This window comes from Heteronotia binoei, chromosome 6 (genome assembly GCF_032191835.1).
Source record: "Heteronotia binoei isolate CCM8104 ecotype False Entrance Well chromosome 6, APGP_CSIRO_Hbin_v1, whole genome shotgun sequence".
NCBI lineage: Eukaryota > Metazoa > Chordata > Lepidosauria > Squamata > Gekkonidae > Heteronotia > Heteronotia binoei.
In genome coordinates, this window is record NC_083228.1 from 34,755,035 (window position 1) to 34,781,742 (window position 26,708).

General features: G+C 44.9%; 1 protein-coding gene and 1 non-coding gene across 4 annotated transcripts in view; both read right to left on the reverse strand.

Annotated features, from left to right (window-relative positions):
• PRKG1 (protein kinase cGMP-dependent 1) overlaps positions 1 to 26,708 on the reverse strand; it is a 1,148,292-nt gene that overhangs the window by 105,076 nt on the left and 1,016,508 nt on the right. For all 3 annotated transcript variants that reach the window (XM_060241248.1, XM_060241246.1, XM_060241247.1), the window contains one exon: positions 23,183 to 23,257. In XM_060241248.1, coding sequence (XP_060097231.1) covers positions 23,183 to 23,257 — 75 coding nt within the window. The remainder of the gene's footprint in view (positions 1 to 23,182; positions 23,258 to 26,708) is intronic.
• TRNAT-CGU (transfer RNA threonine (anticodon CGU)) lies at positions 10,221 to 10,291 on the reverse strand. Its single transcript has one exon. It is a non-coding gene; the product is annotated as a tRNA-Thr (tRNA).

Below are 26,708 nucleotides of genomic sequence, written 5' to 3' on the forward strand. Positions count from 1 at the left end.
CTTCAGTTTGGGTAAAACTGCCCTCCAGGCCAGCTTGACTTCAGTTCCTCTTCCTCTTTTCATATAATCATAGACTCACAGAGTTGGAAGGGACTGCCAGGGTCATCTAGTCCAACTCCCTGCACAATGAAGGAAATTCACAAATACTTTTCCCCATGGCTCTTTTTCTAGCAGGAGCTCCTCTGCAAGCCCCCCCCCCGATGTAGCCAATCTTCTTGGAGCTTACAGTAGGTCCTATACTAAGATCCCTCTAAGCTCTTGGAGGATTGGCTACATCAAGGGGGCATGGCTAATATGCAGAGGAGCTCCTGCTAGAAAAAGAGCCCTGCCTTCCCCTAAATTCACAGGATCAACATTGTTGTCAGATGGACATCTTGCTTCTGTTTAAAAACCTCCAAGAAAGGAGAGCCTATCACCTCCCAAGAAAGCCTATTCCACTGAGAAACCACTTTAACTGTCAGGAAGTTCTTCTAATGTTTAGCCGAAAACTCTATAATTTCACCTTGTTGGTTCTGGTCCTATGTTCTGGGGCAACAGAAAACAATTCCTCGCCATCCTCTATATGAAAGGCCTTCAAGTACTTGAGACCTCCCTTCTGTTCCCAAAATAACACACAACTCCTCTCCAAGCATGCCTTCCACTGAGGAAGACACTGCTTAAGAGAGCAGTTTGACACAATATTGGATTTTTATAAAAATCGTAACCAGTTCTGCAAAGGTTGCAGCGTCCAGAGGATTGTAAATCCCATATTTCCTATGACACTTTCTTCCTCCCTCGCGTATTCTATTAATGTCCCCAACATTATATATTTATTAACTATTTATTTACTTTATTCATACCCTGCTTTTCTCATAAAGTGACCCAAAGCAACCTACATCATTCTCCTCTCCTCCATTTTATCCCCACAACAACCCTGTCATGTAGGTTGGGCCCACCGTGTCATGACATGAAAGCTTTCATGACAGGGATTCAACCTGGGTTTCCCAGATCTTGTCTGACACTTTAACCACTACACCATGCTGGTATTCCCATTCTCCCTTCATCTCTGGATACAAAACTTTATGAAGAATGAAAAATCTAAAATTCTTCAGAAACTATGAATAAATCAGACTGAACAAACCTTAATTGATTTCGTAATCTGAGCACAGCTCTCCTAGCATGAAGCAGAAACAGTTTTGCACACAGATAGAAGCCTTATCACTTTTCAGGGTTGTCTTTTTTTAGTATAGCTCTCCTTCAGGAAAGGATTCAACCTTTCTTTCATATGTCATCCTCAGTTTTAAACATTTGCAATAGCACAGACTGATCTAATGCCTGTACTACAGGCATTTAGGACCACACTGTCTCACTGCAAAAGTGTGCCATGTCAGTACAGCAGCATCTATCCCAAGCATTGCTTCTTATCCCATTTGAAAATATAAAAATTCAACCTAAACCTACTTATCGAGTCTAGGTTATGTTGCTCTAAGAGATGTGATAGTGGTGGTAGTGAAGCCTCAGACTGTGATTGGCTGAACTTCCATTAATACCAGAGAGATATGGCAGTTGTGTAGCCTTTCCTTCTGTCATCCCTGGTTCTCCCTCACTCTCACGCTCCCATAGCCTTGAAAATGATGACGATGATACATTTTTACTGTGTAACAGCTATGGAGACTAATCAGAAGAGGAAGGGGAGAGGCAGTTTTCCCTGCTAGCCGAGTTTCACTTTTATTTAAAAAAGACCCCAATCTTCTGTTTGTCTTTCCTCTCACCATGAAAAAGGATATAAATTTCCATGTATATACTCATGCAGATAAAAAAGAAAGCAGCTGGGCGGCTTAATTTTGAGAGGAAAACTGATTGTCAGGAACACTTCCCTCCTCCTTACATGGTGGTTGTTTTTTGTACGCTTCTGATTGTAGTCTTCAAAGATTGCTTTTTATTTATTTATTTTTTAAATTCTGGGAAGTTCTACAGAATTCTGCATAAATGTATAGTTTTGCCTTCTGCTACAAAGTCAAGTCAGGGAAATCAACATTGTGGCATCTTCTATGATGCTGAGGTGAATGAGAAACTCTTACTTAAGCTGGACTTTTGTTTTGGGGCTTTAGATTGAGGTTTTTTATGTTTAGTCTATGCAACGCTTAGGAGTAATTTGTGACTGGTGAGTCAGATTCTTTCTGGCTGGATACAGACATGCAGCTTGGGGAAGCAGCCACCCTTTGCAGAAGTAAGCTGGCATGATGTAAAGTGCCCGGGGCTGTCAGGTGATGTGTGGCTGCTCGAATGGGGATGGAGGAGTGACCACACGTTCATGCACTTGAACGCCACATCCCTGGTGCTTCCCAGCCATTCAGACAGCTGGGAAAGGAGCCCCGGAAGTGCTTGGCATTTTGCTACCACTTCTGACATAGTAGCTTTTTGGAGTGGTATGGCAATGATGGTGAATGAGGTGAAGGTGGGAGAGGGGGCCCAGATGTGCATGTTTGAAAGTGCCTTTTTGATCCGGATGTGGGCTGTTTCTGTTGTGGCTTATACTGGCCATCTGTATCTAGCCTCTGATTAACTACCTCCTACTTTTAGCACATATGTACACACCCCAAAAAGTATTTTATTTTTAAAACTAAATGTGACTTCTCTGATTTTCAATGGCTTATGTTGATAGCCTCCATTAGCAGTTGTAACTCTCCCTTCCTCCCTCTGTCTTCTCATTATAAGATGATTTATGAAAATCTGATAAGATTTGCCTTGTGTTTCTTGGTACAATAGACCTGTTAACCTTGTAACTTTGGCACAGAAACTGCAGCTACATTGTTGGAAACAGACGCAGAGTTTGCTGCATGATAGATCACCATGGATCACCAGATATGAGCCATTAGTGATTTGGAATTTCCAGATGTAGCGGTAAGAGTTTGGAATAGACATGAAGAAAACAGACATTGATGGTTTCCTTCCTGTTGGAAAAAATGTATTTAGAACAAATACCCACCCTTGTCATAAACATATGAGAAAATAATATGGAAGGACAGAGAGCAAATACACACACACAAAAGAATGGATGTAAGGATTAGATAAGAAGAGAGGCATGATTTATAATGAAAATATTAAAGTTCTGAGAAAATTTGCTAATCACAATGAATTTCTACTAGTTTATCGATTTTGAGGGATATTTTGTACAATTGGGATCGCTCCTCCACAATCAATCAAATTTCACTGTTGACAAAATTCAGTCGTAGAAATATTTAAGGCTGTCTGTCTCTTATCAAATTAGGCAATAGTCTGTCTGGCTCAATATTTCTATTCTGTCTGACATCAGCCCCCCAGGATACCAGGGGCAAAAACACCTGCATCCTTTTACTGGACAGGCAAAGGGCTGAACTTGGAACCTACTGAATGCAAAACATGCTCTGTTGCTTAGCCACACTTCTCTTCATAAACTGGAACCACATGGAGCCCCTTTGAAAAGTTTGCTAATCTTTTAAAAATTACTTTTAAAAATACCCTCCCCCTTCTTCTAAGAACAAATTTGGATCTGAACTTCATTTAAGATGAAATTCAGCACAAGTCAAAGGGGGGGGAGGAAGAGTAGATTAACTGTCATTGTTGGTCTCTGAGTACCTACTCACTAATTGAATGCTCCTGAGTAGGCCTGTATGTCAAAAGAGTTTAGACTGTGAAGTAAGAGTGCTTACCTTGTTTCTTCCTGATCTTAGCCTGAGTATGCATGCCAGGCAGCAAGATTACTGCACAGGTTGTCTCAAACACTGCAAGGGTTAGAACACTTGTTCTGAAGTTCTGGTATTTGCCCCACTTCTCTGGGAGTATCGAGCAAGTGGGAGAGAAGCATGCCATACCACAAAGCTGAAATGTTACTAAACTTTGAGCTAAAGTTACCACCACCAAGAGCAGTACCTTGAAGGAATACTAAAAGCAATTTCCTTGCGCTACAAAATGGCCCCTTGGCAATGCAGGCCCATTCTTTGACAGATAGCTTTGACAGAAGGCATGCCTATGTAGGAGGTAGGTAGGGCAGCAACCTGATTATTTGATTTTGGTCTTGGTGCTATGAGTTCAGCACACAGTAATGATCAAATCAGAATATAAGAAATGGTTTCCCAAAACCTATTCCAGATTATTTTTACACACACACACAAACCGTGGTCACATCCATCGAACTAGTCATTGCACAGACAAAGAAGTTGCTCTGAAGGACGCTGTGCAATTACTCATCCCACCCAACTGCTGTAGAGAAACTAGTGTCCCCCCCCCCCCCCCCCAGTTTGTTCATCTATCCAGTTTAAGAGTTTCTGAGCAGACACATTGTGTTAAGAGGATCACAGCAAACCAACCTGACAACTTGCTCTGCAATTTTGTGCGATTCAGGGAGAGCACCTGGTATATTTGATGACTGCTATCATTCTGCTGTTCAGGAAAGAATACAGGCAATTTGGACAGTGTGCTCATGCAGAAGATGTAGCTCCTGTAGCTCCAATTGAGATGTAGCTCCTATTTGGCTGCAGCTCCTACTGTGCATGCACTTTATGAAAAAATCAGATTTGTCTCTGCCTAATGTGTGAAATGGCCATGAAACGGTGCTTGCTCCTCAATGTTTGTATGTATTTATAGATATATTGAAATGGAAAATAAAACAAAAACTTGTTCAGTCTTAACCGATGGGACAGTCCTATACTTTAGGTTGCAGAGGTGAAAACAGCATGGCATTACTTTACAAGCAGGCCGTGAAAGATAGAGCAAGTTTACAACTGAGTCCTACTTCAAGTAGTTGGAGAAGTACTGCCCTAGGGCAAAGCAAGAGTTCTGGTATTTGCCCCACTTCTCTGGGGGTATCGAGTAAGTGGGAGAGAAGCATGCCATACCACAAAGCTGAAATGTTACTAAACTTTGAGCTAAAGTGACCACCACCAAGAGCAGTACCTTGAAGGAAAACAGCAGTCAAAGATCAAGAGACTTTTCTGTCAATATTGAAGAAAACAGCATGAAAACCAAAGACAAATTCTACTGGAACGATTTCTTTGCTAAGGGATGAGCCTGGTTCCCTTTCTCACCTCTAGAACATACTGAATTCAGGCCTGCCTACATACATTCCCAAAGGTGAGACAGCAAAACATGCATAAGAGAGAAGCAAATCCATAAAACTGTGGTGACTTGAGGGAGGGGATTGCCCATGGTCAAGGTGAAATATAAAAGAAACTGGGAAACCTTAAAAGACAGATGGAGGGGAAGGGGTTTCTACTGTCATCAGACATATAATGCTTTTGGACACACACACAAAATGTACAAGGATCCATCCAGGACCCTGGACAGTGGTCTTTATGAGAACAGGCAGAAAGGCAGGAATACAATCTAGGATGGAATGTTAACCCTTTCCTTATGTCTCAATATTAGCTGTGCTAACAGCCCTCTGGACAAGCACACAAAACAAACATACCACAGCCTGTTAAGTCCTCTAAAAAGAGATAAACTAAACTAAAGAAAGCTATCAGCTAACTCTTTATATGCCTCATGTGAGTAAGCTTGGGTGATAGAGAGGTAGGAAAAAAAAGAAAGAGAAAAAGGAAAGAGCTAATACTGTTAATAAAATTTGAAAGCAAAGATAAGAACTTGAGTGAACTTCAGTGAGATAGCAGCACAAAATCTGAACAAAACACAACAGCCGGGGTATCCTTTATACAGATTTTTTGTAACGTGGTGTCTAGCCATTCTGAGGGTGATCCAGGAGAGGATACACATGTCATATATGCACTGAAATGATTATACTTTAGTATAATCTGAGTGGGAACTAGAAGTCCTGATAGAGGGCAAAACATCCTTCATGTTAGGAACCTTTGTTCTTCAGAGGCAATCTGTTATGTTTACATATTAAACGGTAATGAAAATCTCTTCAATGGCACATTTACATTAACTAGCATGGTCCAGTAAGGTACCTTCCACTTCACTTATTTTAAAGCACTAACTAAACTATAAGTGCTGCTCATGTGACCCTGACAGCCTTTGTTGCGCTTCGCATCCATTTCATGCCTTCTGGCATTTCTGCATTGCCTACAGCAATACTTAAAATGGCTTCTACTGCCAGCTAATCACAAGCCAGTCAAACTCAGGGGGATAAGATGGCAGCTTCTTCAACCTACTCGACCATTTGCATTCATGGAAGCCAGGGGAAAAAAAATACTTTTTTTGTAAAGAAAAGCAAAGCAAAGCTGTTCTGTTATTTTCAACCGTTAACATAATGAGCAGCCCCATTATTTTCTGGAAAGAGGTTTAATTTGGGAATAAAGGGCCAATAAACACATTCAGCTTCTCATTATAGCTTTCCATTGAACTAGTGTAATTGGCTTTTTTCCCCCTCATTGGTGAATTTAGTGAAGTTTCATGGGTAAAAGAGAAAACATTTTCAGGCTTAAAGATATGTCTTGAGCGCCTGGTGCTTTTAGAATGCAAAAATTGCTCATTTGATTATTTCCTTCATTTAAAGATTGAAACAAAATCATTGTGCTTCTACTCATTGCCTCTTGGGCTTCCTTTCCGTCTACCCTACCTTGCTCTTGGGGACACTGAAACAGAATGCCATTTATGCTAAGGAAAAACAGCCTAATGCTATACAGATGAGGAGCCAATGAAGTATAGCGGATACAGACTAGATACAGATGTGGGAGACCTTTGTTTGGCCATAAGTCTCACCAGATGACCTTGGTCATTTCACCATCTCTCACCGAACTTCAGAGAATTCTTGTGAATATAAACACAAAACATGAGAAAAAATAAGGGTGGAGTAACAGTGCTTAGGTTCAGAAGGAAGGTATCTTTGGTTATGGAGAATGAGTTCCCTGCCTTCCTACTCCTGCTGAAGTACAAAATGCCTCACCAAAGGCTGCTCCTGAGGGAAAGAGGCCATCCAGTATAGCATGAGCGGGGAGTCAGAGGTCTGCTGCAGGAGAAAAAAATCAGCAAATCCCTCATTCACATGCATGGAAATTATCTAATCAAGCCATACTAGGATGCAATTTATTTTAAAAAATCTTAAAAATAACTAGAAATGCAATGATAGCAAACAATCACAATTGCATGGGGCTGATGCTAAGTATTTGGAGCCATACATAACTTATGGAAAAGGAACAGCCACATAGCAGCTGCATTCAGATAATAACAACCAACCACAGCTTGCCATGAGAATGAGCCTTGGAATTGCTCAGGCTTGTGCACTCTCTTATCCCTTCCCAACCCCCTTTTGTGTGCCACTGAGGAACAGATGATTTCCTATCTCTCAGCTACTATGTGGTTTGCTTCCTGCCTACAAATCAGAATTTCCAACCAGGATTCAAGTTCTTGTAATACTCTTAAGAAAAGACACAATGTCAAGGGAAGGAGCAGCATGGCAGGGAAGAGGGAGAACATTTTTACCACCAGCTGTTTCTCTGCTTAACATTCTTCTTCCCATAGCTGCTTTCCCATGTATGGGAGAAAAGACACAGACACTGGAAAGGAAAGTGTTACACCCCTTCACCTTTTGCTGGTGTGCCTCATAAGATCCTAAGCTCCTGTAAGGTGCTTTAAAAAAATATTTTTTAAAAAATCAAGAAAATCAATTGTATAAATACTATGTATCTTGTGAGACAGAATGAAGGGGTAAAGAAAGAGCGCAGAGGATTTCATATTGAAGTATACAGAATAAGAATGATGTTGCAAAAGAGGTATTATAGGAAGAAAGCCCTAAACAGCAGATGGCCATCTGGAAACAAAAGAGGAGTTATTGCAAACTTGTTTTAGTTTAACAAAACCATGCTGCCTTGTTTTTATGCGCTTTCCCCACACCCTCCAAAGAAGTGCTTGTGCTCGCAAGCTGTGCTTCTGTTGAAGCCACAGAAAATGGTAGTAATAAATCCAGGCCAGCCCGTCCCTTTGTGAGCGGCTCATAAAATGAAAGCATGGCACGCATTAGTCAACCATATTTGCTCAAATGACACAAGTGTTTCTGAAATAGCAATGCCTGCCGAGAAACCCGACATTAATGCTCCAGGAAATATAAAGGGCAGAGCTGTGGAGAGAATGTTTAGTAAGATGAAACCCAATCAGCTAAAAATGTCAAAAGGTGTACTGAGAACTCATTCGTCATTTTAATACCTGCAGATCATGCTTCCCATAATAGTAAATGAAGAATGTTATTTTTTCATTTAAAAGTGTGGCCAAATAAGAAGGAATGTGATTATATTTTGGTAAAATTCCCACAGTGTTGGTATCTTTGACCAAGACAGTTGTCCTAAGCAGTTGCGGGGGGGGGGGGAGGAGCAGCTCAACCAGCTGTTCTTGTTAGCAGCAGCCCAAGGGAAATGGCTGAGGCCCTTCTAGGCAGGCATCACTGAGATTCAGAGGAAGGTTGAAGCTGGGCTATGTGTCTCCCAGCTGTTGGATGTCCAGTGTATCATAGGCTTTTAACACTATATAACAGGCAGAAATTCATCTGGCACAGCTGTTCTCTTCATATGGTTGAAAACATGGAGCCTCGGTCATGAAAAAGGGACCAAATCTAGGCTTACATACATCCTAGCAGAAGACAACTGATAGCGCTTTCCTACACATTCTGCTTCCAATAAAAAGCAATAAAAAGCATTTTGAAAAAGGCTGAAAGGTGATAGATAGCCTTATGCAAAATTAGTATCCAAGGTCTCAAACAAATGTATTTATTTAATTCATTTATACCTTACCTTTCTAACTCAGCGTTTCCCATTTTCTGGGTCCTGACCTGGTAATGGGCTGTGGACGGCTTTTTGCTAGACCATGGATGCCTCACTGTGCTGCCCATGCCCTCTCTCCCATTGCTGCATCCCTCTCCCTCTTGGCCTTTGCCCCACCCCCGGGCCAGCCCTGCTATCCTTTCACTCCAGCCAGGCACAGGCTGCTGGGGACGTCGGGGCTGCTGCTGCTTCAGCCACTCAGTCCTGGGTGTTGCTCCTCTCCCCTCCCACTGGGCTCGAGCGAGGGATGGGGATGGTGTGTGCCCAGTGGAGCCCCAATGCAACAACAAGGAGCAGCAGCAAAGCCAGTCCCGTCCAACATGTCCTCCCGGCACAGCCTCCCTGGCCGGCTCAGCAGCGCCCAATGACAGCAGCGCCGGAAGAGCTGTGGTCAGTCCCGATGGTCTCCATGATGGCGGGGGGGGGGGGGGGTAGAGGAGCGACACCCAAAGGATAGCAGGAGGAGGTCTGGCCCAGGAGGGGCAAAGGCAGAGGGGGAAGGGAGAGGGATGCAACAACTAGAGGGCTGAGAGACAGGCAGAGGGGTGAGTGGGGAAGGGAGAAGGCACATGGGACAGAGGTGTGGGGCAATAAAGGGGAAAAGACGGCGGCCAGAGGGAAGCTTTATTTCCCACTCCCCCCCTCTCTGCCAATCAGGCCTTCCTTCCTTCCTTCCTTCCTTCCTTCCTTCCTTCCTTCCTTCCTTCCTTCCTTCCTTCCTTCCTTCCTTCCTTCCTTCCTTCCTTCCTTCCTTCCTTCCTTTCTCTCTCTCTCTCTCTTTCTCTCTCTCTTTCTGTCATTCAGTCTTTTCTCATCTTCTTTCTCTCTCTCTTTGTCAGTCAATCTCTTCCTTCCTGCCTTCCTTCCCCCTGGGGGGGGGGGGGGAGGAAAAGCTTCTTCCAGCCCAGGCTGAGAGCATTATATATTTTTAATTTTCTGTGTGTGAGAGCATTATATATTTTTAGTTTTTCTGTGTGTGATCCTTGTGCTTTTTCTCGATATTTTATTTTTAAGATTGCATTGCAAAATCCCACTATTCTCCTACCTTTCCTAAACAAAATATTGCAAGAATTTTAAGCATGTTTGTACTTTCCAATCTCCCGGTTCCACTCCCAAAGACTCCTGGCTTCACCCCCAAATTTTAGTGGGTCACAAAGGAAAAGTGTAGAAATAACCAGGTCATGGGTGGGTGGGTGGGTTGGGAAACCCTGTTCTAACTAATGGGTATCCCAAAGCCCCCATCATTCTCCTCTCCTCCATTTTATGCTCACAAGAATTTTGTGAGATAGGTTAGGCTGAGAGAGTGTGACTTTCCCAAGTTCACCCAGTGAGCTTCCACAGCACAAGTGGGGATTTATATATATATGTAGCTGCCTTCTACTGAATCAGACCTTTGGCCCATCAAAGTCAGTATTGTCTACTCAGACTGGCAGCGGCTCTCCAGGGTCTCAAGCTGAGGTTTCACACCTATTCACCTGGACCCTTTTTAGTTGGCGATGCCAGGGATTGAACCTGGGACCTTCTGCTTACGAAGCAGATGCTCTACCACTGAGCCACTGTCCCTCCTAACCTGTATTTGAACCTGTATTTTCTGTATACTAGTCTGACACTTCTGACCATCACCCCATAGAGCAGGGGTGGGGAACCTCTGTCCCGAGGGCTGTATACGGTCCTCAAGGTCACTTGGTGTGGCCCTCGGGGATTGCTGGGCCGAACCGAGCCATGGGGGCTTGGCTGGCCAGCGAGGATCATGGGGCCCAGCCACACTGTACAGCAGCCTCCCCAGGGCCAGGCAAGGATCACAGGGCCCAGATGTACTGTGCAGCAGCCTCCCTGGGGCCTGACTGGCCGGCCAGAATTGCTGCAGGGCCTGGAAAAGTTACTGTCACGGTTCACTTTGCACTTTATTATCCCAGATGGTGTGGCTTAATATGCTAATGAGTGTATGACCTAATATGCTAATATTAGGGAATGTGGTCTAATATGCTACTGAATTCCTGCTGGGCTTTTTCTACAAAAAAGCCCTGGACCTATGCACTTGCCTAGGGTGGCGGGCCGGGTGTGTGTTCCAGATTAGGCTCTCCCCAGAAATAGAAAAACAACTATTTGTATTAATTTTGCTGGCACTATTTTTTAAGTTGACATTTTTTTATGGTCCATGAATGATGTTATAAATATCCATTTGGCCCTTGGCAGAAAAAAAGTTCCCCACCCCTGCCATAGAGGCTTTAAGGAATTCAGAATTGGGACAGATTCACACTGTTGGAGCAAGAATCTACATAAACCCAGTCTGACAGCTACAGTATGACAGCTGGTGATCTAGCTGCCAGGCTAGGTCACAGTGACCTGATCAGCAGACCGGCTTGAGCCGGCAGAAGCCAAGTGATGCAATCTGCTGAGTCAGCATGGCCAGGATTGGCTGCTTGGACTATATATGATCTGTGTGTGCATCACACAGGTCTCTCCCTGTGAGATGGTGGTTAGGCGAAGCACTTTGTCCGTGGAGGTGATATTGTATAGACTGCACAAGAGAGCACTTGTCGTGTATATATGTTAATACACCTTTTGGCACTAGTTGCACGTGTCTGCCTGATTTTCTCTCCTGAAGCCCTGTGTCGGGCAAGTCATCTCCCTCACTCTGCTACTCCCGCTCCGACAGGGTTATGGGCCCAGGGCGGTTCCGCTGCGCGGAGGAGAGAGTTGAGAGTTGAGCTGACTGTGAGTTTGGAAAGAGCCGGAGGCGAGGAACGCCGGTGAAGGACACAGAAGCACCACCGTTCTCTGTTTGAGAGCCAGAGGGACGTCGGCAGCCAGCCGTGAGGAGGAGTCGGCACGATGGCTCAGCAACAGCTTGGAGTAGCCGTTGAGAAGCTCACCTCAGCCAACTACGCGGTGTGGAGCCTGAGAATGCAACACTACCTCAAGCGTGAAGGGCAATGGCTGTTCGTGAGTAACCCCCCTGCTGACTTATCTCCTGCCGAGACTGTGTTATCGGATAAGGCACTGGCCAACATAGCGCTATCTATAGGAGATGACCAGCTGGTTTATGTGCGAGGGCAGGACACTCCCAAGGCTGCCTGGGACGCGTTGAGTGCGGTGCATGTTAGCACCACTGCTGGTTCCCTCATGGCCTTGACAAGGAGGATGTTCCGCACCGTTATGCCGGCTGGAGGGTGTGTGAAAGATCACATCAAACGGCTAACGGACTGTTTCGTTGAGCTGGAGGCAAGAGGCAAGACTGTAGCTCCAGACGACAGAGTGTACATTTTGCTGTCGTCGTTGCCACCTGAGTACACTCCCCTGATAACTTCTCTGGAGACGGTGGACGTAGCGACCCTGACCATGGAATACGTCTGTGCCCACCTGCTTGACTTCCAAGAGAGAATTGCGGCCGTGAGCTGTCCGGGGGTGTCGGCCGGGCAGCGTGCTGTTATCGGTGTGTCCGGGAAGACAGCCAAGAATGAGCCAGCTTCTGCTGCTGGCAGGCGTCCGAAGGTGGAGGAAGTGGAGCCGACTGCGTTCGCAGTCCGTCGCTGCTATGGATGCGGGTCGTCGCAGCACCTGCTCCGAGCTTGCCCTGAGAGGGAGAAGAGGCGGGGGCGTGTGCGGCGAGAGCGGAGGACCGCCAGCCCGTGTGAGGAAGCAACCCGGCTGGTCACGTCTGCAGTAGAGAGCACAGGGTCTGCTTGGATTTTAGACTCCGGGGCAACGAGCCATCTCTGCTGCGAGAAGGAGTTGTTGAAAAACATTGACAGTCCTGAGCATAAGTATGTGAGATTGGCTGATGGGATCACTGCCAATTCTGTTTGCTCAGGCAATGTGGAATTTCCTGCACTGAAATGTATGTTGCAAAATGTGTTGTATGTACCCTCACTGCAGTCTAACCTGTTGAGTGTTAGCACACTGTTTGACCAGGGATACCAGGTGAGATTTGAGAAAACCTGCTGCAAAATCCTGGGAGGTGGGGGAAAGTTGCTTGTGACAGGAAAGAGGGAAGGTAAACTGTATGTGGTCCAGAGTGATTGTGCCCAGGTGGCTCAGGTGTCGAATGAGCCTGTGCACAATAATTGTATACATTTGCTCCATAGGAGACTTGGGCACTGCGGATTTAGGGCGTTAAAGAAAACCCTGGAGCTTGTGCCTAGTTTGAAAGTAAATCCTTGCAAATGTTACTTGGATTGCCAGGTCTGCAAGAAGACCAAAAGCAAGGCGTGTGCTGTTGCTAAAGAAAGCTCAAGGGAAAGCACACGAGCCCTGGAACTAGTCCATTTAGACGTTATTGGCCCATTGCCAAAGAGTCTGTCGGGGAGGAGATACTGCTTGGTGGCCACCGACGACCACACGAGGTACGCGTGGGTTTTCACCATGGTGCATAAGTCTGAGGTGTATAAGACATTCACCAAGTGGGTCAAAGCAGCGGAGAGACAATTAGGGGTTAATCTCCTAGCTGTACAAACCGACAGAGGGGGGGAATTCTTATCTAACCAGATGAAACGTTGGCTGGAGAACAAGGGCATTGCCCACCGTCTGACGAACCCGGCAACGCCCCGAGAAAATGGGCATGGGGCTGTATTGCAGAATGTGATGTATTGCATGTTAGAGGATGCACAACTGCCAATGACCTATTGGGCAGAAACCATACATGCAGCTGTTTTTTTGCAAAACAGGGTTTGGTGTAATACTGTGAAAAATGTGCCTTACAGGTTACTGCTGAACAAGACCCCAGATTTGAGTTCTTTAAAAGTCTTTGGGTCACGGGCTCGGGTTGGCATCCACTCCACGAGTAGCGGGGAGGGGGATGTCCGGGCAGAGAGCCTAATTTTTCTGGGCTACAAGCCAAGGGCCAGGTGTTATCGTTTCTGCAATAGCAAAAGCAAGATAACACTTAGTCAGAGTGCCCAGTTCAATGAAGAAAGCAGCTGGCCAAGGTTGCACTCCTTGCAGAAACAATTTGTCCTGCTGCCAAGTAGCGATAACGATGTTGGAGCGCAGCCCAGAACTCCAGCCCAGGAGGTGGCACCCAGTGGGGCTGGAGAAGGTGAGCCGAATGCTGGCACAGAGCCTGACGAGCAGAGTCAGGAGGCAGAGCCTCAAATGCAGGAACTGGAGGTAAAGTGTGAGAGTCAGGAGGTTCAACACCCAATTACAGGGGCAGAGCAACCAGCCCAGGAGGTGGGAACAGAGCAACCCGAAGAAGACAAAGCTGGTCCAAGCACAGGGCCACGGGTGTCTGCCAGGTCCACCAAAGGCCAACGTCCCGCTAGGTACAAGTGTCCCTATGTCACTCTGACTGTCAATCCAGACCCACCCGGATTTGAGGAAATGTTAAAAGAAAAGGCTAAGGAATGGAAAGCCTGGGTGGCAGAGTGCGAGGCAAGGGAGAAGGAGGCTGAAGCCAAGCGTCTGAAAGAGCTGGCTGAACAGGAACACGATGATGTGTTTTACAATCATGATGAGTTCCTGAACCAATTCCGGAAAGGGTTCCGAGCTACGTAAATATGAACTGTAATGTTGCTGGTGGACATGTATGTAAACTGTGTAAAGTGTTTTGGTGCACTGGGTTTAAATAGATTAGGAGGTGTGTTGGAGCAAGAATCTACATAAACCCAGTCTGACAGCTACAGTATGACAGCTGGTGATCTAGCTGCCAGGCTAGGTCACAGTGACCTGATCAGCAGACCGGCTTGAGCCGGCAGAAGCCAAGTGATGCAATCTGCTGAGTCAGCATGGCCAGGATTGGCTGCTTGGACTATATATGATCTGTGTGTGCATCACACAGGTCTCTCCCTGTGAGATGGTGGTTAGGCGAAGCACTTTGTCCGTGGAGGTGATATTGTATAGACTGCACAAGAGAGCACTTGTCGTGTATATATGTTAATACACCTTTTGGCACTAGTTGCACGTGTCTGCCTGATTTTCTCTCCTGAAGCCCTGTGTCGGGCAAGTCATCTCCCTCACTCTGCTACTCCCGCTCCGACACACACAGCCATGTTGTCAAATCATAACCATTTCACAAATTTTTATGCAGTTTGTGAAGAGCTCTTTACCAAAAACAGCTTTTTGGTTTAAGTGGCTGGAGGCCATTTTGGCTTCCCCTGAAAAGGCATGGGGAGCAGCAAGCAGGAGTTTAAATGGCACCAAGTCTGGGGCTGGATGCCTAAGAAAGTCCCTTTAAACAGCTGAGCTGCACAGCTGTGGCTCAGCTGTTTTAGGCTTGGTTCGTATGCAATCCAACTGGGTTCATGGGGTTTGTGGTTCATGCCCATCCCTATCTGAGACTATTCAATGTCTCTAAACCCACTTTATTTCACCAAGTTTCTGTGAGAGAAAACAATGGGGTAAGCTCAAATAGATGAACATCAATATACATTTTGCATTTTTAATTAGATGTGGGGAACTGACTATATTATTGCTGCTATTAAACCAAATGAACTCCTAGAACCAGATTCTTGGACTATCATTTTAGCACTTTTTGCTGGATTTAGATTATATATGGCTCATGTGGAAATAATATTTTAAAGATTTATATGGATTCCACCAGTTTCCCCTAACACAAAGGGAAAGAGAAGACCCCTTTGACTCTCAAAAAGACGACAATAGAGATTGTGGGATCCATATGTCATATGTACAAAAACCTAAGTGAAATGGGCTACAAGAAGAGGGGAATGAAGAATGATCTCCACTCCTCTCTCTGGTACAACCCTACTCCATATATTTTTAAAATGCATTATGCTTATATTCACGTATGTGCCATACACCTGTGGCATGTTTGGCTGAGTTCTTTGAAGGGAGAATAGAACACAAATATAAGAGCTATACTGCAACTTCTCTTCATTTGGAAGTAGGGGTGTACAGGTTGTTTTTTTTTTACCAGTTGGGGGTCTACTGGACTGGTATTGTCTTCAGATCCGGGTTTTTCCAGAAATCCTAATTTTTTGGAGGGGGTGGGGTGGGGTCCAATAGACATGGAAAGGAATACAATGGAAGAAAAGTAGTGGGAAAGCCACAAAAAACAGCTGACAGGTGGAACAGATTGCTCCTCTTTATCTGTTCTTGGGCTTTCAACTGCACACCCTTTAAACAGGGGTCATTTAAAGGGCCTGCAGAAGTCAGCCCAACAAACAGCTGACTGGTGGCTGCACTTGAAGCCAGCCCAAACCTGACCTGGTGGGGAGTGCTCTGCTTTCCACCGGCTCAGTTGAGGTTATGGCTGGCTTCCTGTGCAGCCTCATTTAAACAAGGCTGCATGAGAAACCAGCTCAAAGCTGACCCAGCTCCACGCTGCTTCCCACTGCCTCAGCTGAGCTTAGGGCTGGCTTCCTGTGTAGAGCAGCCAGCCCAAAGCTGATCCAGGTGGGCAGGGATGGCACCCTAGGCAAGGCTATCTTCTGGCAACCCCCCCCCCCCCCCACACACACTGATAACGTCACAGAGTCACATGCCTAGTCTGCCTAGTGGCAGGGCCGGCCCTGCAGGCAGGAGCACTCTGATTCCCACCAGGTCTGCTGAACTTCAGGTTGGCTTCTCCTGTAGTCCATTTAAATTAGGCTGCACGAGAAGCCAGCACAAAACTGACCCAGTGGGGAACAATCTGCTTCCTGCTGGCTCAGCTGGTTTTAGGGCTGGCTTCCCGTGCAGCCTCAGTTAACATACAATGAGAAAAGACTTCATCTGTATTTTCTATTACCATCTGTTATTAATATATTCTGATAAAGTGTTCTGCTTACTGCATAATGAATATGTCAATAACATTACATTTATATTTTAAGGAAATGTGGCATATTTAAGCAAACACTGAGACTGTTATTGTTAGGAGGACCATATTTCCTTTTTTTGTTTTTGTAACGCAAATTAATTCTGACAAAAGTAAAATATTATCTGCAGTTCAATTGATTAAAAAACTGCTTCGAAATGTCTGATTGTAAGAAATACTGATCAAAATGAATTATTTTAAAATGTATTGCAACAGTGTAATCTTTGTTCATATCATACTCAAACAAATATTTATATTTGAATTTGGGTAACTTGCTGTTCAGTGTAATCCTTGATGAATGGGCTGCAATCTTACACCCCTTTACTGATACATATACATTTTGGGGGAAATTTGTATATGTACTTAACACCCTAAAGGTGTTACATATTTTGGTTTGTATGTGCAACAAGTGGGGACCTACAAGGAAATCAGGGAAATTCTCTCACTGTTCTCCATTTTCTCCTTTGGCTTCTAACTATGGCCTTACAGTCACTTTCCTCCTCCTCCTCCACCACCACCACCCTCACTCTGTCTTTTTCTTCTACACTGTCCTCCTCCTCCTTTCCTCCTAACACTGGGTCCCCACCTCCTTATTTGCTTATTATTATTTGCCTCATTTTATCCACCTCACTCTTCCACTGCTTCCTCTTTTCTCCAGCACCTCCTCTTCTTCCTCTCCACCAGGAAGGAAAAACAGTCAACAGTAGACAGGGAAGATAAGCTCTGGTGTTATTTGGGCTTGGAGAGGCTCCCTCCCAGGCTGAACAGTGCCAATGGTTGGTCTCCACCTCTCAACAGCATCTCCCACATCTGAGAGAAGCACAAATTGTCACTACTCTGGGAAAATGTTCTCCCAGATGAGAGAATTGGGAACATCAAAGTCAGCTGAATGAGGCCTGGACTGCATATCTGTTTCTCTCTTTCTGCAGGTAGTTTAAAACCTGGATGTTATATTGGCTGACTTGCCAGCTTCTGATATCAGGTTACAATGTCTCTTTAATTTCCAAAAATAACAAGGCCAGAGGAGGTTCCAGAAGTCCAGTGTCATTCCATCAGGGGTCAGGATTCAAGGAATAAATCAAAGTAGTGTTCAAAGTTCAACATTACATCCACACCAAAAGTGTCTCTCGGAATATCAAGATGTCATACATACAGCCAGCTTATCAGGGACAATCCTGCAAAGACTCATCTCCCCTATCAGCAGGTAGCTGCCATTGAGCCAGGAGACATGCACTTTGCCTCCTAGCCTTTAAATCCATTATCTCCCTTCTTCTGTGGCATTCTGAGGGTGCAGGTAATCCTGGTGGGCTGTGGGCAGGCAACTGACTTTTGCCTGCTGAATTAGAACTGGAGGATGGAGGTGATTCTGAACCAGTTCTTGGCTGCAAGTCTGGGTATGCCTGCACCTCAATTTCCTGCTGATTGGCTTCTTCAACTCTAGGCTGGCAAAACAGGGCTCCTCTGAGGAGTCCTCATTGTTGGTGAGCTCTGGCTGCTCCATGACAGACATGGCCAGAAGTGCAAGCTTTTGCCATGAGCCAAAAGACTCTTGTTACTTTAACTCTTAGCCTGTGGCTCTCAACTGTCACCCTGTGTAAGTCATGGCAGTATAACCAGCACCAGAGTGGGTTGACCATGTGGCTTATCACATGCTTTAAGGTACACTGAAGGTCTTTGAGGTTGTACTTCAGGCTGTAAGTCTTTACATAAACTGTATGTTATTTTATGTAGCTTGTTTGGTAATCTGATTTGAGTACCCAGATTGGGAGAAAATTGGAGCAAAAATATTGAAAGAAAATGTGATAAAGAAGTGCAAAAGCTGAAAATCCTGGGATCTTATATTCAAGGTGACCTGGATTCAAGCCTGCTTTGTAATAAAAGTCCTTTGACTCTGGGCTAGATACTATTTGTCAGACAAAGCTACCTCTCAGGAGTTGTTGTGAAGATAAAATGGGGAGGGAAACCACATTTTGCCATCTTCTGGGCATGGTCAGGGGTCACTGGGGATGTGGCGGGAGGTATTTATGAATTTCCTGCATTGTGCAGGGGGTTGGATTTTATGTTGATCCTTGCATCCTATTCCTCTCCAGTCCTATTATATCCAAAGCCACTAGTTTGGTCAAGCTACAAATAGAGTACTTTGGCGACTTTGATATTAACAGATCATCTCATAATGAGAACATGATAAAATACATTTTTTGTATTGCTGCCACAAAGATTAAGCCAGGAAATACAGATAGCAGAAAGCATGGTTGGGAACGGAAGAAACGGTGAAAGAAAAGCCATTGTTAGATAATAAAAAATTTAACATCATTGGAAAAGAAAAGAAAAAAAGGAAAGCCATTGTTGTGTGATCCAGCAATTCCTTCTGATAAACATGCTGAGAAACCTTCTCGCTTCCTCTTCTCTAAGCAGGATGTTGCAGCTGAAGCAGAACTTTTCACCTCATGGAAGAAAATGCAAAGGTCCTGCACATGCAGGGGGCTTCAGATAAGATCTGCTTCAGGACCCAGTCCCCAAGTCAGCTACTGAGTTCAGGAAGAAGTACACCCTATTAATTCGAACCCCTTCTTGAATCCCCAGTGCTTTGTGCTCGATAACATGATGCCTCCCAGAGTCAGGTGACAAACAGAGAAGAATAATATTATGCCACTTAGCTTATTAGCAAATGAGCACCTTGCACAGGCAGAACTGTGTCTCCTGCTGTCACTTCACAGTCTGATACCTTGAAAAGATATTCCCTTGAAGGGCAATTAGTGGAAGTCAATTAGAGCAACACGAGAAACCAGCGCAGAGGAGCTCTGCTGTGTGTGGTAGGGAAGAAGGAACTGCTGAGTGCTGTACCTTTATGATACATCATTATTGGCAGCTTTCCCATTCTTTTTATTTTGTCCCAGTTCTGCCTTTTCTCATGCAGTTGCTTTCAAAAAGTCAAGGAAATATATCGGGTGTTCTTGACTAGTAAAGCTCATTTCTTTTCCTGAATAGCTGCCTGGCTGTTGTGGTTAATTGGCTAAAAGTGAACAAATTGAGACTGAACTCTGGAAAGCCAGAGGTAATGCTGATTGGGAAGGGGGAGGTCTTGAAGGACATCATTCTCTTCACTTTTGATGGCGTTCAGCTGACCCTTGCTGACTCAGTTAAAAGCCTTGGGGCACACTGAATCCAGCTTTATTACTGGAGACACAAGCTAATATAACTGCAAAAAAAATGGTTTTTAGCCTGCAAGATGGCCCTTTACCTAGATCTGGCTGATATGGCTGCCTGGTTTTGTGCCACTATAACATGGAGAATAGACTACTGTAAGGCACTGTGCATTGGTCCCCCCTCAAACTCCATTTGTAAATTCCAGCTGGCGCAGAATGCTGCAGCTCAACTATTAGTGATAGCTCGATGGAGCATGCATACTACTATTCTGTAGATGCTCCACTGGCTGCCCATTTGTTTAGAGTATTGGCTATCACATACAACAGCTCTTCATGGCTTTGATCCCTTTTATCTGCAGGGCTGCTTCTTCCTCATGCTGCACCACAACAGCTTCTTAGGGTTGCCAGGTCCTACTGTCTTTCCAGAGGGGGATTTCTGGACCTTCCTGGGATCTTATGCCATGCGCGCAAAGCACGCTGGTACAGCAACAGGATCTGGAAGTGATATCATCACGCCACCTGCACTGCATGGCAATACTCTAGTTGTTGGGCAAATCTCTATGGTTTGAGCCCAAATTTTCCCAAAAGCTAGAGTGTCACTGTATGACATCAGTGGTGTGATAACATCATGTCTGTTTGACATTATTGTGCCATGTTTCAGGGCATTTGCAGGTGAGGTAGTAGGGAGGAACCCATAAAAGCAGGGGAACCCCCGCCCGAACTGAGGGGCTGGCACCCTTGTCGGCAGGCAGGTGGCAATCAGCAAATGGGCAAAGTCAACGACTGTCCATACACATGGTTTCTCAGGAGGTGCTACTGTTGACACAGGCGATGCTACTGATCCCTCACAGGCAGGGCCACACCTCCACAAAGCTTCTGGGTTGAGGGAGGCCATTGGGCATGCCCCCGGCCTGACTAGGGCCTTCAAAAGTCTTGGAATAGGAGGCCAAGGAAGACAGACCAGCTCCAGCTCCCAGTTCAGAAAGGATTAAAGCTAGGAGAGAGGAGGTGGATTAGGGTGGCACCCAACCCCTGTCCTTCTTTGTCTGAGACCAAGGGAAGGTCCACCAGCCAAATTAAGTCCTGGTACCTGACAGTTGGGGGTTAGGATTCCTACAAAGCTGACAATGCACATAAGTATCTGTTAGTTATCCACTAACTGATTTTATAATATTCAACCTTCAAATAAAACTGTCATATCAAAGGACTACATGTTTATGAAATAAGTTAATCAGGGCTCTGACTCAAAAACAGCCCTTTCAAATAAAGCGGAAATCCACCAATCAACTGATTTACAAACATTTACATCCTATTCCTCAACCAGCAAACAGGTTCCCACAGTAGTTAACAACAATTAAAATCACAATAAAACATTAACCAACATTACAGAGCACAAAACCCACTAAAATTCCTACACCAAGCAGTATTAAAACCAGAAATTAAGTAGCGGTGGGCAGTGAATCCAGGTCCTTCTTCCTTGATGAAATAGCCAACCCAATAGGACTATAGCTGCATTTAGAGGGATACATGGTACAGCCCTGGCTGTTGTATAAAAAGGGGGGGGGGTTATATACACAGCTCCTATTTATATGTACAATTCACCATCCATGCAGGACTCAGTATCAGTTCAACACTCACAATGCTCTAATTTGATAGAACATATCCAACTCTCCTAACCCAGATAAATGCTACAGCTTTATCAACAATACCCCGGAGAAGCTATGAATACAATAAAGAGTTACTATGCCAAATTTAAACTATTTAAATACCTTCCCAATTTGTGTCCCTAGAGAATCTTTGATTCTGTCTGCTTACTGCAAAAATTATGAAAGTCATTCCTCGTTTCATACATAATATTAAACTATTATGCATAGTTGTAAAACTTTCTATTAAGACCACTCAGGCAGAAGAATGTCTAAGTGGCAATTATAGGAGCCCTTATCATTGATTTGCCAGAATGTGGATTATTTTTACATTTTTTTGTTAGAAGCAAGAACAAATTCCCAAATAATAGGATTGGCATATCCAGCCAATATATACTGGTAAGACTCCTGTGTGTGCTCTGTGCATGCTTACTGAAACACTAGCCAAGTTTTATTGTTGGTTTGGTGCCATTAGACTCAAACTTTGTTCTGCTGCTTCAGACCAACACTGAATTTGAAACACTAGCCAGCATTTTAAAACATAGTTCCCATTTTGTTATTCTCTTTTACATGTTAGAGTTCTACTTTGCTCAATAAACCACGTGAAGAAAATCTAAAATACATACGAAATAACAGTGGATGGAGGTGACCATCCACTACTCTTTCCTTCCTGTGTGCCGTGAACCTATGGACAGAAGGATCCATCTGTTGATATCACTGTCTGGGCCTGGTGTTGGGGGTTCTGCTGCTCCACGCAGAGCTCTGCCCCCCACCCCTGACTTACAGCAGGGGGAGAGGCATGGCAGCAGGCTTCTAGGAGCTTGGCTTCCAGCATACCCACCGCGATGCTGTCCCCGACCTCGCCCAGGCTTCCCCGGACCCCGGAAGCCTGGGTGAGGTTGGGGTGGTACCAGGCATGCTCAGAGGCAGGCTCCAAGCACACTCGCTGCCACACCTCCCCCTGACCTCACTCAGGCTTTCTGAGTCTCAGTGCTTGGGTGCTCTGCTGACCCTTCTCAGCCTTCCTGCAGCCTGGAAAGACTGGGTAGGGTTGGGGTGCAACCATCTTCACATTCCCTGGGTCTGACACAGGGAATGCAAAAGCGGCCAGTGTGGTCCTCAGAGCCTGTGAGGCTCCGAGGAGCACACTGCACAGGTTCTGCTGGGAGGCGCCTGCACAGTGCACTGCACAGGCACCCCCACTTTCATGTTCCACAGGTCTGTAACAGACCCAGTTGGGGAAGGCAGGCTCCAAGGAGCACACACGCTGCACATGGGGAGAGGGGGTGCCTGACAGTGGCCCGTAGGTCAGGTGGTGCCTTAGGTGGCCACCTACTTGGCCTACTCCCACACACTGACCACGTCATTGTCCAACAATTATAGAACTTGAGATTCAGCAAAAATGAGCCCTCCTGCTTTTTGGTTTTGTGGGGTTGATTTGCAGAAAAATCCTTGTTGATACCTTAGGCTGACAGAGACCAAGCTGGCCCCACCTGCCCCTGCCCACTCCATGCTAGATCCCCTTTTCTCCCTGGGCCTCTCTCTTCTCGCATATGACAAGCAATGCAAACTAGTGAAGTTGTAGCAACCAACTCAGGCCTGTATAACCTCTGGCCCACCAAGCCAAATGCAACCCATCGCTACTGTTTTGTTGCCTGTGTGGTTCTTGGATTTGTTTTTATTTATATTGTTCTACAAAACCATCTAATCTGCTCTCTGCCTTTGGGTGGAATTGGAATTTTTTTTTTAAAAAAAACATCAGTAGCAGAAAGATGATCATTTTATTTTACCCTTCTAATAAATTTTTTATGCCATCAAAGCAAGAATGCTTACAACATACATATCTATTGAAAAAATGTAGCATGCTGGCAAGAACACTGAGAAGGATAAAAAAAAGACGGAAGGACTTACTTTGCTTTTGCTTCAGCATCCTCATATGCTTTGTTGGAAACATCATCCAGGCCCCCAATCAAATGTTTGAATGAGCTGTAAAATAAAAGCATGTTTTAAATAAAAGATCTTTATTTGCATAAATACTTAAAGGCTAAAAAAAAAAAATCCTTAATTAGCAACTGAAGGAAGAACTGTGCCTCAATGGAAGAACACTTGCTTGAGATGCAAGAAGTGCCAGGTTCAATCCCTGGCATTTACAATTAAAAGGATCAGGTCACAGGTGATGCAAAAGATCTCTATCGGATATTCTGGAGAGCTGCTAAGTGGACAGTACTGACGATGTACCAATGGTCTGACTCACTCACTATAAGACAATTTTGTATGCTTCCGAAAATATTGTGGGGAGCCAAATGGCATAAAGAACCAGCAACCAACTTCTATATCATTAATAACCAGTGGAAGATAGATAGCAATGATTAAATTGACAACTATACAAAAAGGCGTACAACTACAAAAAGGCTGGTTTTAAGGACAGCTCTTAAAGACAGAACAGAATTTTAGTGTTAAGTGAGGTATCGTCCTCAGGATAAATGTCTATGCTACAACCTCAGCATGAGCCAAAGCTATTGTTTCTACTTTCTTCATAATAGTGGCTCTTAAACTGTTTATAAGAAATTCACATTAACTTGCCTGCTTTATAAGAAACTCTGAATACTGGCTATCAAACCTGTGCATTCTGCAAAAGGACTTAAGGACTGCTCTAGGGCAAACAGTCAGTTCATAAATATCTCAACCATCCTCAGTGGATAGGGTTGCCTGGTCCTCTTGTCACTCTGGCGGGGGGATTGGGGGGGCATTCCAGAGTGGGTAGAGACATCACATGTGTCACCTGGAAGTGACATAATTGCATTGGCGACAGCAGGGGCAACACTCTGGTTTTAGGCAAAACTCTATGGTAAATTCATCTTCAAATGTAATGACATCACTTCCGAGTGACATCATCACATCACTGTTTAGGGGTAAGGAACCCCCCACTTGGACCTAGGGACTGGCAAGAGCTCTTATCACTCCTGTTAAGTTATACGAGTAGATGGTCCAAGGTCACTCAGTAAATTTTGTGTCCAAATAGGGATTTGAACATGGGCCTCTCAGATCTTAGGTGGAGACAAGCACTACACCATGCATGGTATGTTAACAAGGTCATTTATAGTCACTTATGCTATAGAGCTAGAGTTCCCAGCCTCCAGGTGATGGCTGGAAATCTCCTAGCATTATAATTTATCTCCAGCCAGCAGAGATCACTTCCCCTGGTGAAAATGGCTGCTTTGCAAGGTGGACTCTAGGCATTGTACCCCACTGAAGTCCCTCCCCTCCCCAAACCCCACCCTCCTCAGACTCCATCCTCAAAATCTCCAGGTATTTCCCACCTGAAGTTGGCAACCCTATTAGAGCAATCCCAACACTCCCTTGTAGCTATGCACTGCAAAGGAAGATCAGTCATGGTAGGAAAGTTGCCACGGCTGGTCTTTTTGCAGAGGAACCTCTGGGAGTTCCTGAGGAAAAGTTTCCTAGACTGAAAACCAATTTGCTATAACATCAAAACACGACTTGTGGAAGAACAGTGAACACATAGCTCAGACAGCAATAATAATCTATCTGGATCTGTCATCACTTTCCCTAGAGAAATCCAGGAAATATTTTGCCCACAAAGAAACCTGACTTGTCCCAGAATTAGAGATTTGATCTTAGAGTCTGAAAGACATTGCTTCATGATCAGTAATTCCACATAGGTATGTAATACTCATGCCCTAGGTACCCCTGATAATACCCCAGTTCTGTTCCAGTGGTAGCAATGTATGTTTAATTGGTATCTGGGAACAGCCCTTGAAAGAAAGGTCCTGTATCTTTGAGACTGCAAAAGCCAATTTCCTATTACAGCCCAATTCTTTCCCATAGCCATGTTCAGTTTTCACTAAGAATCCCTACCTTGATATGAGTTTTGTAGTCTTGCATTCTCTTCTCCCCCCCCCCCTCAAAAAAAAAAAACATCAGGAGGAAGCAGCAATTCAATAGGTTGTACCCATATTTATTTTAATGTAGCATCTCCCTATCTGATCTGTCCTGAGGAAAAAAGTGGTTTTGAACAAGTTGCTAGAAAGATGACATGACATGGTAAAAACTAGTTCACCCTGTACTGTGCCCAGATGGGCAGGAAAAAGACGCATACGCTCATGAGCCTGAGATTCATTGTGGTTGACAATTCTGTCTGGAATATCTCTACGAAGGCCAATCATTCTCTATTGCCAGTATAAAAACTACTTTCCTACTTAAAATCAGCATGAACCTGCATGATTCTAGGAAGGACTGAAAGGGATTGCAAACAAAGATCAAATCTGTTTCTGGGGTAACAAGGAAAGAATAGCAACAGTATTCTGGGCAACGGAAATACAGAAATCTATGATTCTATGATTCTCCTGTGCTAGGTGAACCAAAAATGCTTAGGTAAAATTGGTACACTATATGAAGAACATTGCCATGGACTGGATATCTTGGATGATTGCTTGCGAAAGCCTATTGCAAAGCAGGCCCAGGATATTAGATTATTTTTTTTCCTCTGGAGGCTTCTGCCTCATTTACTCATCAAAGCAAATAATGGATAAGTCTTCTGACATAATCAGAGTAGCTCATCTGGTATCATGGAGACCTTGCCCTAAGAGTCCCAGTACATTGCTGAGACAAGCAAAAGATGATTGCTAGAATGTTAACAGGATCAAATTTTATTTCTCATGTTTTTAATTAGTGAGACAGAGTGGAGAAGGGAATCGCTGGTTCTCACTGACTAAAATTGTATTTTGGTTGTAGTCTTGCTCACTCAAATCACCTTCTGGGAATGGGTTCTAGTACGAAAAGGGTACGTCTGTGCTCAAACTAGGAAGAAACCTCCCTCAAACAGTAAACATAGGCTTAATACCAAGACTCCCCTAGTTATCAGGCTTTGTGGGATACACAACAAGGAGGTGGCACAGACAGGCCTCAGATCCAGCAGGAGCTCACAGGACCACAGATCCTGAACCTTTCTGAGGCTTCCCTGTCTTCCTCCCCACCTACCTTGTCCACTGACTAGTAGGTGCAGCTGCATAACAATTCCTGGATTAGGAGAGCGGGCAGCTAGCCAGCCACCAGGAGTTTTGCCACACCCCAAGCAGCCCTCATTAACCCCTGGAGAAGCCTGTTCCACCCTTCTCCACTTCTTATATGATTTTGGGTGGCGGGTGGCTTGCTGGCCTTTTGACTGGGAGGGGGTGCCCCAAGGAGAACCCCAGGCAAGTGAGGCCTGCTTCAGCTGGCTGGATCTCTAGCCACCCAAGCAGGCCTCGCTCACCTGGGGCTCTCCTTTCTTGCATCAGGTTGTTTTTGGCTGTGGGGGGGCCAGCATATGCTAATGAGTTATGCTAATGAGCTCCACCACCTATTTTTCTACAAAACAACCCCTGGGCACAGACATTACTGCAGGCAGCATTCCAATTTAATCGACTGCTCACGT